At 42.0% G+C, this 15,389-nt stretch overlaps 1 protein-coding gene across 1 annotated transcript in view; it reads left to right on the top strand.

The window, feature by feature from the left end:
• LOC147661186 (copine-7-like) overlaps positions 1–15,389 on the top strand; it is a 398,468-nt gene that overhangs the window by 127,043 nt on the left and 256,036 nt on the right. Inside the window, exon 2 of the mRNA XM_086951257.1 lies at positions 4,873–5,812. Coding sequence (XP_086807383.1) covers positions 5,633–5,812 — 180 coding nt within the window. The 5' untranslated portion in view covers positions 4,873–5,632. The remainder of the gene's footprint in view (positions 1–4,872; positions 5,813–15,389) is intronic.

Here is a 15,389-nt window from a genome sequence, read left to right on the forward strand (position 1 = left end):
GTGTATAGGCGGTGAGAGGGGTTTGGGACACATACAGAATGTGAGGAGATTGGGGCACATGGGCATAGGATGTGAAAAGTTTGGGCAAATAATCAGAGAAAACTTTGTTTTATGTTTTTCCAAACAGCGTAATATTTATTAAATAAAATAAGCGAAATTCCAGACTATACTGCTTTGCTATCTGTAGAATAAATAATTATGTAGTTGAGAATGTAGATTTTTAGAAACATGCTTTTTGCTTTGTTAAAAAGACATTCTGTCTGTATAATTGAGAGATTGTGAAGGTGATGATTACATCTTCGCTGTGCACTACTATTATACGACTGCTCTTGAAAATGTGGATTCTGAATTCCCAGCATAATAGGCAATAAAGTCGGATGTCAAAAGCCTTCTCGTTTTCTTCACCCACGAGGCTATTATCTCTTGCTAATGGACTCTCCTTGGGTTCTTCGTGCTCTCTGAATCCACACCGAGCACTTTTGCAGCAGCTATCCTACTTTGGTTACATTAGAGGTCACATCAGTGGCATTGAGGTGCAACCAGCATTTACAAGAAAGCTTAATCTGAGGGTTCTTGTTATCACTTTAAATAATGACCTGAGATGTTTGTCACGCGCCAGTACACTGATGTTGGCACAAGAATGTTTATTCATGGGGGAAAGGGCTGAAGACCTGGTGTAGTTCTCTGAATTCAAGACAGCATGGTTTCAGAAAGATAAGGTCGTGACACAAAAAAGCAATCTCCATTCTTTGGCTAAAGTTTAGGCGAAGAGATTAAGGCAGATCTGCTCTATTCATATTTCTGTATATTCTACATTAATATTCCTAGCTTGAGACTTGTAAACAAAACGAAAAGCCTTGTGTTGAAAGTTGGATTGGCAGTCCAGGGACTAGGAGCAGCTTAGATATAGGTGTCAAAAAGCATTTCTGAGCAGAGTCTGTTCTGAGTGAAGAATTTGCCAAGTTATGGGCCTTGGAATTGTTTTATTGACACGTGCTGTCCTGTAACATAACGTGTATTTATAAAGCGCCCGTTCACCCCCAAAGGGGCATCTTGGCGCTGAATAACAGATGTTTATTGTTTCCCAACTCAATAGTACTCATTGTATCGACCTCAGAAGGATAAAAGGCTGAGTGGACCCACCAGGAATTGAACCTGTGACCATGAGTTCAAACACAGGACCCGGCAATAGATGCATTAGTCCACTAAGCCGTCAGACCCGGCTATACTATGGTTTATGTATAGATTTAGGTGGCGAGGCCAGAGTATTTCTAAGGGTTTTGACTGAGCTACAACAAGATCAAACTGTATGACATATGAAGGGAGGAATTCCTGAGAGAACATGCATGTGATAAGGATGCAACAAATCAGATCCTGGCATCAAAACTCACAAAGAACAAAACTTCACCTAAGAAGCATTGGACATTTTTACAATATTTACATGTGGGGAATGCACTAAGGTACTAACTTGACCTAGTGTTTTCCAAGTGGCTGACCTGGACGTAGGCACTCTCGGTGCCCCAGCAATAAGTCACTGGTGGAGGTTGATGGTGGATCCAGCGGAAAGATTTTACCTTAAGACTTGGGAACTTTTCTGGGTGCCAAAGTTCTTCAGTGGGGCAAGGCAGGAAGCTACTGCAAGAAAAGTCTCCTCGAATAAGCAGACCTGTGGCAGCTTGAGATCTGATAAAATAAAGACGCATAGATACCAGCCTTTTTGTGTAAATTGGACAGGGTGTCCCTGTCATCAGAAGTAAAATATTTTCCAAGTCTCAACTTTTTGTATAGGTCCTGTTAGAACGGCTACCTTGAAGAATAGTTAAATAATCTTCAGTGCTGACCCCTCAATCAGGTTCCAGTCCACTTTTGCCAGTTACAGGAGGGTTCAATTTCTTTACTTTTAGGCCTATGAGATATGCCCATTTTCAATTGATGATCTGGGATCCTGCTAGGCAAGCAACAGCTTCTACGCGCCTCTGCATCCATCAGCCATAGGTGGGAAGTTCCACAACAGCACCTAAGCTTTTCTGGCAAAACTTTGAAAGTCTTTAGTCCTATGGATTAGTAGGAGACTGTAGCAACCTGCCCTTGAGCAAAATACTGGACCAAAAATTCAAGTTAGAGAAGTCAACAACTCTCATAATATTCATGTCAGGGAATCTTTAGTGCAGGTGGCTGATGAGCTCTTTTTTCTCTTTAGTTTCAGGCAGATTCTTTACTTGGTCGGTCAGGGAGGGTCTTTTAGAGTATAAGTCATTAAGTGTTTCTCTCTAGTCGAGGATCTCCTAGTTAATGCTAGCAAAATCCCCATCTTACCACACTTTGAGTGGAAGCAAAGAAATGTGATTCTGGTCCAGAAATATCATTTGTTGCCTCAAAACTATCCCTGAGATGAATGTACTGAACATTTTCCACTTCCACCCTGGCCCTTCCAGTTCAACCCTCTACATGTCAAGAATAATCTCCAGCCGTGGCCCATGCAGGTAAGAGCGGTGGGGCGGTGGCGATTTCGACTGACACCGACGAGGGAAAATTATTTATTTATTTTTCCCTCATCGTTGTCTGTTGAATCCTCCCCCAACCTGGCCCCACCGCTCTTACCTGCACTGGCCGCGGCTGATAATCTCCCCACCTGAACGACCGCCCATCCCAAAACGTCAGCAGAGCTGTAACAACTAGAAAAGGTGGTACGCTGCTGGGCATTGTCTGACCACTGTGAGCACACACAGAAAAGGGTATCCCCTGTGGATTGCATTTCAGCAAAGCTCAGGCAGAATGTATCTTGTATTCCAAAACTGTTATAAGAGTGATGGTGATAGTAATTTATCGTCACAGCTGATTTGTAAACCCGGATTACCAAGGCCTTCAAATTTGATTGTGCTTGCACATAACTATTGAAGGCTACAGATTTAAGGCTTAATTACATTTCACACAGAAGAAATATGCTCTGCAGGAGAGGTGGTTGGAAAACAACATTTAATCTAAAATCACAAACTATATTTTGGGAGGAGATGGGACAAATATATCCTTTACTTCTTCTCCCTATAGCTATACTTTTGGAAATAGTCAGGAGTCCTGTACAGAGAGAGGTGGTTTCCCTGAGTGATAGTTGTGGCACTTTGTCAATAAAATTTGTTATTGTTTCAAACAAGGCACATGCCGCTGGGGTATCTCAGCAGGCTACTTCTAGCGCAAAGGCCAGAACACCAAGGGCCACATGTAGCAACTTATTTTGCATTCGCAAATGGTGCGAATCAATACATTTGACTGTTTCTGCATGGGCGGCTCCTCCACCACGGCGGATGAGCATCGCCCCACTGCTTTCTCGCAGTGCGAGAAGCAGAAATATGAAATGGTAATAGCTTTTAGTTATTACCTTTTTATGTTTGGTTGCGGGCGGGCAGGTGCTGCTATGCGAGTAGGAGAGGAGTGGTGTGCCCACTCTTGCCCTGAGTGCGCAGAGACTGTTTGGTCGGCCCTCTGGGGCCACCCAAATAAGTCATGCACACTCTACCCTTCTCCATGCAGGCTGCAATGCAGCATACATGGAGAACATGGCCTCTCCATAAGCGTCTGGCTGGGTGCCGTCCTACCAATCACAACGCAGCTTTCAGCATTGTGGTTGGCTTAATGGAGAGAGCCGGGCTGCCTGCTTCCTGTTCCTGCCCTGCCAGAAGCAGGAGAGCAGGAGCAGAGAAGATGCGTGACTAGGACGGTGGAAAGGTAAGTTTAAATTATTTTATTTTTAAAAATTAATAATTTAACCCCCCCCGCCTGACCTTCCCCGCGACCCTCCTCTTCAGCGCGACCCCCCTTGCCCACTCCCAACCGCGAGCCATACTGGTCGCGACTGCGTTTGTGAATGCAAACTTGCCTTTCAAGATGTTGAAAGGCTTTGGCAGTGTATTTTAGGTAATCACAATTTTTTGTGATTACCTAAAATTGCAACTTCAAATAGGGAAATGCTATTTGAGATTCCTTGGCACATGTACCAAACATTTCCTAAATGGAAACTGGGCATTTAGGAAATGCTATTACCATCAACTCCAAGATGGTGACCACGCGCAATTTTTGAAAATGCACCCACATTTTTTTTTTTAAGTGCAATATAGAGCTCGAGCTTTACATGTGCACAATACTTTTCGGGTGCTTCAGGGGGCCTTAGGCCCCCGGTTAGGTAATGCAAAACCATTTGCACCTATTGTCCTTTAGGCCCATAGGAACACATTGAGTAGCATTTTCTAATAGCGATTCCCTAATTGCGATTGCGACTCAGTAGGAATTGCTATTTTCTTACATGCCATTTTGCATTCCCTAAATAGTGCTATTTAGGGAATGGAAAATGGAACTTTGATACATGTGTCCCAAATTTTCTGAGCAAAAACAAATGAGGGAACAGAGGCACAAACATGGATCGTCTTCGAGTTCATACCTCAAAGACTAGACGAGCCAGCACTTAAGGTGTAACAATTGCCAAATAATACAAAGCCTGTCACTGTGTTGTGATCCCAAAGAGAAGGAAAAATTAGATAGTTAGAACCGTGGCTCAAAGTTATGAAGGAAAGTCAATCATAAGGATACGAACGCCATGTGAGCAGTGGACAGTGCGACCTGAGATCTTAAAATTCGCTAGAGAGGAGAGTCAGTGCTGGATTGACCTACTGGATAGCCTCTGGTATATCAGATGGGCAAGCTTAATAGGGCCAGTGTGTGGACTTCGCAATCAAATATGGTAGCCTAACTGTCTAATTGTGATACAGCGCTAATTGCAATACGGCATTTTCCGTTATGAGATCTATAAAATTAATTTGGAAGTATGATCTTTATCACGTGTATGGCTTATCAACTAACCAAAAGCTTCTCTACTTACAGGTAACCACCTTGGAATCCTTATCTTGTTGAAGCTGATCCAGGCCCGGACAGCACACCACGACTGAAATCAATGCAAACACGTTGAGGTCTCTGAGACACGGTAAATACACAAACTCTTAACAGAGACTTCTCCTCTGCCTCAGCAGGAAAGATTGATCCCATGAGAAGACCTCATAGAGTCACACCTGTCAGAAAGCATCACAAGTGTTAAGCGACTTACAGCCTCTTTACTCTTAAGTGACAACCCAAACTTCTTTTCGGTGTCTGTTCAGTGATATCCCCCGTGGACTCATCTCACATGTAAGATTTGAGGTTGTCTGAAGTTCTTCAAAGCACCATGCTCGCACATCTTCTATCTCCTCCAAGACATTGATCTCTCCTTTGGAGAACGGCTATCATAATCAACATCCAGTTGCTAATGATTTTTAGAGATACACAACAATATTAGTTGAATGGGTTTGCGAGCGATTGCTTGAAGCCAACGAAGAAGAAAGGTGCTAATTGGAGTGATTTCCATCTGGTGCTCAGCTAGATCTACCCAATTTCTAGGAAATTATTAAAGCACCTCCAAATTCATATCTAGGAGGTTTCCAATGTCTTGTAAATGAATGAACTGTGCTGTGGTTAAGCACCATCTTATTCGTATACTTGCTGCATTTGCTCTTTAGCCTTTGAAGGAAAGTGCTTGTGAGAGAACCAAGGTGTTCTTCTGGAAACAGAACAGTTTTACCCTGCTGTCCTCGTGGCTTAGGATTGGAACATGAATATCGAGGAGATTTCAGACCTGGCCACCCAATCCCCATTGGGGGTGGTCCCTTCAGGATGCGTCTTGAAAGTGGAGCTACGAGTCTGCTGCAAAAACCTGCTGGACCGGGACACACTGAACAAGTCAGACCCATGTGTGGTGCTCCTTATGCAGTCGCAGGGAACGTGGATGGAGGTAGGTGCCTCTTTTTTCAGTCCCAATATTGGTTCATGGAAATGTCTGCTCCTACGGTAGCCTTGGTGACATAAGAGGTTGGGGACCCCGGTCAGATTGTCCTCTGGAGAGTGAATGATTCCCATACAGTTTAGTGCCTCTGAATAAATAGGGATCTGGGGCAGAGTGGACCAAATGCCTTAACCCTTTATTCCCTACCAGACCACTCACTTGATTACCAAGTTCAAACTTGCTATGTTCAGGCAGGGAGTAGCCCTAGGTGGACTGTTCCCGGTTGCAATTGCCTGCTGTATGCTTTTATCAAGCAGGAAGTAGAAGATGGTTCTTTACATAACAGTGTACTCAGATGCCACTGGGACAGTGACAACCTATTCCCTAATGGGGCAATACGTTCAATAATTGGTCACGTACTGTGTGCTTCAATGACAAAAAGCTGTACTCCTTCCACTCTACTAACTGTTCATTGGGCCTTCATTTGTATACCGATTCCTATGAGCCACTGCCTATGGACAGAGGTCCTCTACAGCCCTTATAGATGAAGTGGTCTTTACTATAAGACTGCAAACACCTTAAATGGCCATCCAAGGAGAAATGTCCCAATAGGATTCAATTCTCAAGAGCAGCAGTATTTAATCTTTTGACTTCTGTGGACCCCCTCTGATGGAATCTGGGGACCTCCCCCCATGAATCATTAATGGAATCGGGGAACCTAAACCAAAGCAGTTTCTATGATTAGAACCTCAAAGCAAAACACAGAAATACATAAACAAGTAAACATCACACAATAAGACAAATTATGAAATATTTTACTTAATTTGCACACAAATATAGAAAAGCAAATTTGTACTTTTAATGGTAAGGCTGTAGTTTTTCAAAATGTGTTTTTTAATTCTAAAAGACGAAGTGATATGCCAAACCCTTGTATATCGCTTTGTCTTTTTTGGTCCTAAAGCAGGTTCTCTTTTGTAGGTGCTTTAAGAGAGGCCACTGATTACCCATACTGTATTCTGTTCGCTGTACTTACGCTGCTCCAATAAATAAAGCGTAGAATACCAACTTATTTTTAATACTCTGATGTCAAATTCCTTCGCATTTACAGAGCGTGAAAAATGTGTCAATATTACAGTTTGCTTCTTTATTTATAGGTACTTTATTAATCTACAGATATTACTTAATTGTCTAAACATTTGTTTGTAAATTTGCATCGCGGATCCCTGGGGTCCATGGGCTTCTAGTTTAGAACTGCTGCTCAAGAAGACATCATCAAACGAAAGAAGTATTCTGGAATGCCTATTTTTGGAGATGGTTAGAGAAGCAGGACTAGATAAAAGAGCTAGTTTGTGTCTAGTTCATAGACCCTTTAATGTGAAACCGGTGGTAACTGGTATGATTGGAACCCCAGGGGCCTAAAATTGAATTTGCTTGTTAGCAAAGTGCCCTCTTAACTTTTATTTCATGCTAAGCGACTTGCACATGAGTAGATACTGGGACTTTGGAGGGCCCTGTCACATCCCCCAGTAATTGTTCTGCATCTGTGATATATGGAGTACCAGCCAGTTCCCAATTATTTTCCAGAGATTTCCCTCTGGGGACCACCGTTTACACTGGAATTGTTCTACGTACCTAATTAATTTTTTCTTCCTGACAACTACTAGACATCTTGGTAAAAATGTTAAGTAGGCAATTAAATGGTGAAATAATGTCTTTTTAAACCATGCTTAGCAATTCGTAATTGCGGATTATACGGTATGTTGAGGCAAGGATACCTTCTCTTGAGTCAAAGACTGTAAATTCTGACTATAAGAGTTATATTTCTTCCTCCTCTATTCGACTTCAATGTTCAACTGAACTGCAGATCCACCCGCCCCCCATGCCTTGAGACCCTAACGGGTGAGTAGTCGTGCTATGCAAGAAATCTGATTGATTGAAGTTATTTGACGACGCTATCCATGCTCCATGCGGTTGCATCATCCCCAGTACTACAGGTTATTAGAAGTAATGCCCTTTTGAATGTTCTCTGATTGTCCTATTGACCGACCTGTCTCAGAATTCTTTTGCCTTCAACCGGAACAAGACTTCAAAGGGCTCTGGGATATATATATATATGTATATATAGATTGGATCAATAGGGTATTGAGTTTGCATCTTTGTCGGCCGGACTTCAATCCTTCCCTCCCCAAGAGCCAGGCTATTAATAGTCTTTGCTATTGTTAGAGAAGTATCAATTGCCCTATTTTTCTTAGAGGTGGACAGGTAGCCGCTGTGCTTCATTTTATGAAAATGCTGCGGCGGGGTTGAGGTCGAAAGACAATAAAATAGCGCTCCTTCCATACAATAAGCTGAGGCACGCAGCAATTATGTGCTTGTGCATTAACCTGACAAGGTGTGTGTAGATAAATAAATATATATATATATATGTGTATATATATATGTGTGTATATATATATATATATAGATAGATAGATAGATAGATAGATAGATAGATAGATATTTATATTTATATATATATATCTTAGAGTATGTTTCCCTGGACACACTAGTGCGGGCAACGAAACTATTGTGTTCCGGGGAGGGCCTCGCTGGGACATTGAAACTGAGGAATTTGGTCCCCGGGATCTTTAGAGGCTATATGTGTGAGTGTGCATTTTTTAATACAGTTGCTCTAAATAAGATGAGTTTATTGGACCACATTTATTTTCACTGCCATAGTGTATGTGTGTGAGTGCATGTGTATATATCTATGTGCCTACATATGTGTGCGTGTGTGTAAACAATGAAAATAAATGTGGCACAATAACATATTATTAAGTCATTATTTAGAATTTGTGTGCCCATTTACAGATTTATTATCACAATACTACGAAATCAAAAACTGTGTGTTACCTCACAGATTGCATGTTGCAATTAATTTACTCAGGGAAACAAATCTTCTAATAGTCAGGAGGTCTCTACATTGGGATTTTACCTCACCGTAAATATAAATATAATTCCTTCTAGCCTGGTTTTGGTTAAATACATTAAAAAAAACTTCACGTATGAAGATGCATTGAGTGAAAACATATTTTTATTAGCATTGTTGAGGCAACGGAGAGGCTTTAGCACCCACTCAAGGCTTCTCCTCTTTGTGAGTCATGGCCCCTCCCCACGCATAACAAGCATAATAAATTCACCGTCCTTGAAAAACCATCCTATGTATTTTCCTTCCCACCACATTTGATGAAAGACAATGGGAAACAGCCAAGCACAGGAGCATGCAGTCACAAAGCTGCGTTCCATAGGAAAACATGCACATCCCAGCAGCTCTCTTGATGCCAAAGCCTCGAGCACAAGCTGAAGGCAGGCACTCTTAATTTAACCGGCAGATCTCAGAAAATAAACAAGCACTTATACCTACGAAATTCGGGGGTTAGGAAATGCATGAAACCTGTCTATCGCTGTCTATCTCAAAAACGTATATCTGGGTTCTGCATAGTCTATTTTTTCACTTCCTGTGTAGGTTTTTTTGCCAGAAACATTTAAAAGTCAAAGTTATGCGGTCAGTATGTTTTCATCATACCGCAGGTGAGGTATTTTTTAAATTATTTTGTCGATAGCGTTTTAGTTCTTGCTAGTTTATATAAATATATATTTACCGCATTCGTGTATACATGAAGAACAAACTTGTTTTAAGACAAAATGGGCAATTTTACAGGTAGGTCTATAAAATCAATTATCAAACCTTGGAGTGCTGCTTTAAAAAACTGAACTAGTGCTCTGAAGGGAGTGGCTGCCTCCTGAGATTGTGAGTTTTTGTGCTAGGTTCATGGGTGTATCATAGTGCAGAACTTTGTAAGTCAGGCAAACTATTTTCAGCTGGATTGTGGCTTCGGAGGGAAGCCATTGTAGAGACTTGACCAAGGATGCGGTATGGTCGAAATGTCTTTACCTGTTATCAGTCTTGCTTCGGCATTGAGGGTTGACTTGAAAGGTGCAGTTTGTGATTTTGATAAACCTGCTAGTGTTGCACTCCCGTAGTCTAGTCTGGCTAAGACCAGGGATTGGGCTGTGGTCTTTAAGTCTTGGTGCGAGAAATGGTTTTTCCTTCTTGGGGAGGTTGAGATACAAGAGCGCATGCATGTCGATGAGCTGATGTGTGCCTGCATGTTAAGGTTCTTATCACAGGTTCTCTCAAGTGATTTTGTTGGTTCAATGATAACAGCTTCCATTTAATGGCATCCAGGTGGTTGATCTATTCATGAATTGCGGGGGAGCTGTAGCTAGGGGAAGAAGAGTGGGAAATTTGTTTTTAGGGAGTTGATGTTGTTCAGATTCTTATCATGGGTTATCTCAAGTGATTTTGTTGATTCAATGATAGCAGGTTGACATTTTATGGCGTCCAGGTGGTTGTTTTAGGGAGTGGGTTTCATGTCAACCAGGACTGGGTTTTTACTAACGTGCCGTTTAGTAAGAGATATCCCCAGCAGGGATATTTTTGAGTACAGCTTATTGTCATCTGCATACATGTGGTATGAAACGTTTGCTTGGTTGAGGATCTCCGTCAGTGGCTCAAGATATAGATTGAAAAGTTTTTGGGAGATTGTGGATCTTTCAAAAATTCCAAGTCTAACTGGTGACGTGATCAATAGTGAGCCACCCAATTGTATTTGTTACATGCAATTTTGAAGAAATGAGGTGAACCATTTGAGGACATTTGCTGACCACCCCATTCCGTGTTCTAGAACCTCTAAAAGATTGTTGTGATTCACCTTGTTGAACGCTGAGGAAAGGTCGAGGAGAATGAGTAGGCAGGAGAGCATTCGGTCCAGGATTTTGAGTGCTGTGTCCTAATTTGAAACCTGATTGGAACTCACCAAGCAAGTTCAACCGACCAATGTTTGGACAGAGTGGGTTGTGCTCACACTTTTCCAACAGTTCGTATCGCCAATAATATTCTCGACCTACCTTATACAGGCTTGTAACATCCGGCAGTAGGACAATGGAAAGAGACACCATTGTCAGAGAGAACAAAAGGTATTGCTGTGTGCTGTCTTCATTTTGATAGCGGGAGAATCTCTGTTATCACTATCAACCAATTAAGAACCTGCAGATGAACATAGTAATGCCACAGGATGCATTATTTACAGTTCAAAACCTATAATATTCCATTTCAAATGTGTCTAAGTCACTCATACAGCGGTTAACTAGGTTATAGAAGATGCTAATGCACCTCAAATGTATTTAGTGTTCATTTTCACAAGGCTAATGCTCTGCAATTCGAAGCGAGTTAGCTGACATATCAAATTTAACCCGACTGGCTAGAACAAACCTCCAGATGAGCTCACTGGTATAGCATAAGTCATGTCCATGGCGGTATTCCCTAACTTAATCTAGATGAACAAATCCCTACTTACTGGCGTGAACGATTTCAGAAGACTTCAGAAAGTGCCTTTGATGAATACTACTTGTTTCTTACACATCTGGCTCTCTGAAGTCCAGCTGATTGCAATGACACAGATTCCGTCATATAAGAGTAATATATTCTCCGCTCGTGCCTGCATACTCCATGTCACCCTGAAAGCGTGATGGCCCGCCCTCTAGATAATAAGGGGGATATCATGGGGGGCATGCTCTTCATGGAGTAATTGAGAGGGTCATAATACTGTCAAAGAATGAATTATATTAATGCCGGATCCCATGATAGCTGCATTTTTTTTTTAAGACAGGCATTTAATGTCCCTCTGTCTATCAGTCCTGGGAAGGAAGAGTGATCAAACACAAAGGGGTGTGAAGGGAATAGAGAAATCCACTGGAGTTTTCATTTTGCTGTTAATACACAACTTGACGCATATCCCCTTTCAATATCTCACCTGGTTAAAGCTCAACTAATCAGGATGTAATGGGGGATTATGGTGGGATAGACTAATTTTCATGTAATCTTCTATGGCCTCAGAATAGTGAAGACATTTAAAGTAACGCACACTAGCTTTGTAACTTTTTCTTCCTTGTTTTTATTAGTGTCAGGAATTCTCCTTAAAGGGCCAATGTACGTATAGTCTGCTATGTAAAACAACCATCAAATTTAGTAAATAAATACATTCATAAATACATACATACCTGTAAGTGGTACCATAAAATCCTTTGGTAAAAAGACAAGCTCATTTACTAGTCATGTAGGTTGAGCTTTCAAATCTCCCTGCTGATCTGTCCAGGGAAAATGTACATTATTTCGAATGCTCCATTAAACAAGCTTGAGTTCTTGGTCATTTGGTGTAACCAAGTCCAGAAAATCCAGGAAATGTGTTTTCATTTATCATGGATACACCAACCTTTTGGTTACCAGACTCTAATCATACCCTCCATACTGCCATACCGCGTCTCTTAAGAGGGATATCAATTATAAGGACACAACAATACAAGCATTGTCAGAGTGTGGCAGCCTGGCATTGTAATCATATGGTGGTGTATCCATAGAATGATCTTACACACCCAGACGAATCAGCAGCCCTCCGCCCCCTCTCAGTGCCTTGAGACCCTCGCGGGTGAGTAGCTGTGCTATACAAACTCCTGATTGACTGATTGATGGAACTACTCACTGGGCCATTTAGAGTTATGTTTTTGCTGAATGTGCTCCTACTAACATGGTGGGAGAACTTTATGGAAAATATAATGTTGGCTGGCCACCATGCTATATCAGCTAGTCGGATTATTCTTGTATCTCAGAAATAAACCCTGAAAGATGTTGGTTGTTTCTGAAATACACATTTTTTTTTAAAAAAATCAATGGCCATGCTGCTCAGAGAGTTTGCTTCACACACATGGGGGCCACTGAGGATTTTTCCTGTCAGGTCGTTGAAGCAAAGTATGGCCTGGCAGATAAAATATACATCAGAAGGTCTGTCTTAAATAGGACGGTCGTTCTGAGGCATTGGTGCCTATAGCCCTTGGTGGATGAGCCACTCGTCAAAGGATTCTGATGACAGAACAAGCTGAGGCTCGGCTTTCAGAAATACACTGGTTCCCCCGCCTCCCATTGAAGTGAGAGAAACCATGGTTTACTTTAGGCGGGAGATCTGCCAATTCATGACATTACTCCCTTTGCCAAACTCTGAATGATGCCTTTAGTCTGTACATTTCCAGGTTCTGCAGAGAGGAGAGATAGACGTTCTTTAACCCCTTCGCTGAGGCGGGAATTCCGCCGCAGCGCTAAGGGGGCGTGGGGGCCGAGCGGCGCTCGCATGCTCGTGACGGAGCCGCTCCGTCACGAGCCGCGGTTGAGCTGTGCTCATGACGGATCGGTTCTGTCATGGCCCCGCCCGCTCAATGGAACGTCCAGCGCAGGCGCGGAATTTGCACTGTGCAGGCGCACCGAGCGGGCCATGACAGAACCGCTACGTCATGAGCACAGCTCAACCGAGGCTCATGACGGAGCGGCTCCGTCATGAGTACAGAAGGGGTTAAGTTATTCCTTAGTGATTATGCTACCTTGAAATCCGATGTCAGATATGCTTACAGGCAATACCCTCGCTAATTTTCACAATCTCAATGTTGGCCCCCAGTTCCATTGACTCCATTGCAGTGGTGGTTCAGGTCTTGGTTTCCTTACAGTTTCTAGGTGATTTTACATCCTTGCATCACTGTTCATTCTTTCCATATTTGTAGAAATGGCCACACTCATAGTTTGAGGTTGGTGTTCAGAAAAGGAAATGATAAAAATTGTGTACCAACAATTTTTCAAGTCAATTCTAGGATTACAATTATTTTTTATTACATCTGAGTAATCAGGGTGATTTTGGTAATCCTGCTTTACTCTTTGATGCAGATTTACCGATAATAATGTAATTACACCCACATGCTTAATTAAGAGTAATTAGAGGGAAACAATCCTACTTCGAGAGCACATTTACCGAGCACAACCAGCTTTACATGCTGCTGTTTATGTTCTGTTGCATTTAACGCTATGTTCTTAGTGCAAAATGTATCCTCGCATCCATTTTGGACTTGAGGGTGAATTTTGTGCTAGGAAACCTGCTCTACATGTCGAGAGTAAGTTGGAGGAAAATCCTACCCCAAGTGCACATTTAGCGAGCGCGAGCGGCTTGCTGCTCTCGTTAGTCATGTTCTGTTGCATTTAGCTCTACTGTTAGCGCAGGATGCATTCTCACATCTATTTTGGATGTCAGGGTTGCATTTTTGCTTTAAGAAAATAGCGCTAACTCCAGAATTACTCTTCTGCATAATCCATGTCATCTTTTGGACTTTTTAGGAAATTCTGTGTGATTACGATGCACAGAATTATGTGAGTTGCGCCCACCCCTCATCAAATCCTTTTGGAAATCAAAATGCAACCATACTCAAAATATTAAAGGTAAAAGACTTCATGACAAAAAATGTGGAAGGGGATAGGAAGGTGAGGCAAAGATCACAAGTTTACTAGGTCCATATGAGAGTAACAAATCCAACTTAAGTTTTTTGTTTTGAACTATTGGATTTGTAGTCTTAATTCTATAATGGGATGCTCAGCTCTGCTGTGGTTCCAGGAGAAAATCTCCTGCATCTTGTTTTTAGAGTCCAGCTACTGATTGCTTTAGCTCCCTGTTGGCAAGCTAATAAGATCCATACTCCAACTAACTGCATATTGTGATGTGTACATTGTGTAAGCCATACAGTTATATAAAAGATAAAGTGGCTACAATTTGGGGTAGCTGAAAAATGGCACCACTGTATGCCTGCTGTAAGTGTTAACCCCTTGCATGCTCATGACGGCCCCTGGCCGTCATGAGTCATGGTGGGCCTGTGCTCACGATGTCCTGGGGCTGTCGAAACCCGCTCACGATGTAAATGACCCGCACAGCCCGAAAATTTGCTGTGCATGCAATAGGTTAAAGCCAAGCTCAGATGCATTGTACTGCCGGTTTTTGTTCAATTCTGGCAGCAACATAAAAGGCAGAACCACCATTGCAGTGGAAGAGCTCAAGGTAATGGGTCACGTCTGCTGGATAGTTTGAGGTGGTCCCTGAGATTACAGGGATTAACACCAAATTATAAGGGTTACTAGAACGGACTGAATACTCAAGTGTCCAGTCCTGGGTTATCATTTTTAAAATCATTATAAGCAGGTGGCTTGGCGCAATTGGTGAATCAAGACAAATGGCCATTGAAGCCCCCGGAATGCACTCATTTATTATCTGAAAGTCCAGAAATGGATGTATGCAGTGTAGTGTACATGTGGCCACCTGGCAGCCCTATCAGCCACAAGAGTGCCCTTCTTATTTCACCCTGATTTCTAGAAAAATAGATAGCCCCAAATATTAAGATATAAGAAATTGAAGTATTGGTTGAAGTGGGTGAGAGCCCACCTCAAGTAGTAATCACAATCCTTCTCAGGGTGAACCACAAACATCACTAAATAATGCTGTGCTTAACCCTCTAGTAGCTTGGCACAACGCTGTCAGGCTTAACTTGGATGCAATGTGGAAAATATGTATGCAGTACTCAAAATGCAGTAAAGTGAAAACACAACACAAAAAAATCCCAAACCAATTTAGATAAATAGAGAATATACTAATAAAGAAAATGACAACAACACAACAAAAAGCTA

This window comes from Lissotriton vulgaris, unplaced genomic scaffold (assembly GCF_964263255.1).
Source record: "Lissotriton vulgaris unplaced genomic scaffold, aLisVul1.2 SCAFFOLD_1226, whole genome shotgun sequence".
NCBI lineage: Eukaryota > Metazoa > Chordata > Amphibia > Caudata > Salamandridae > Lissotriton > Lissotriton vulgaris.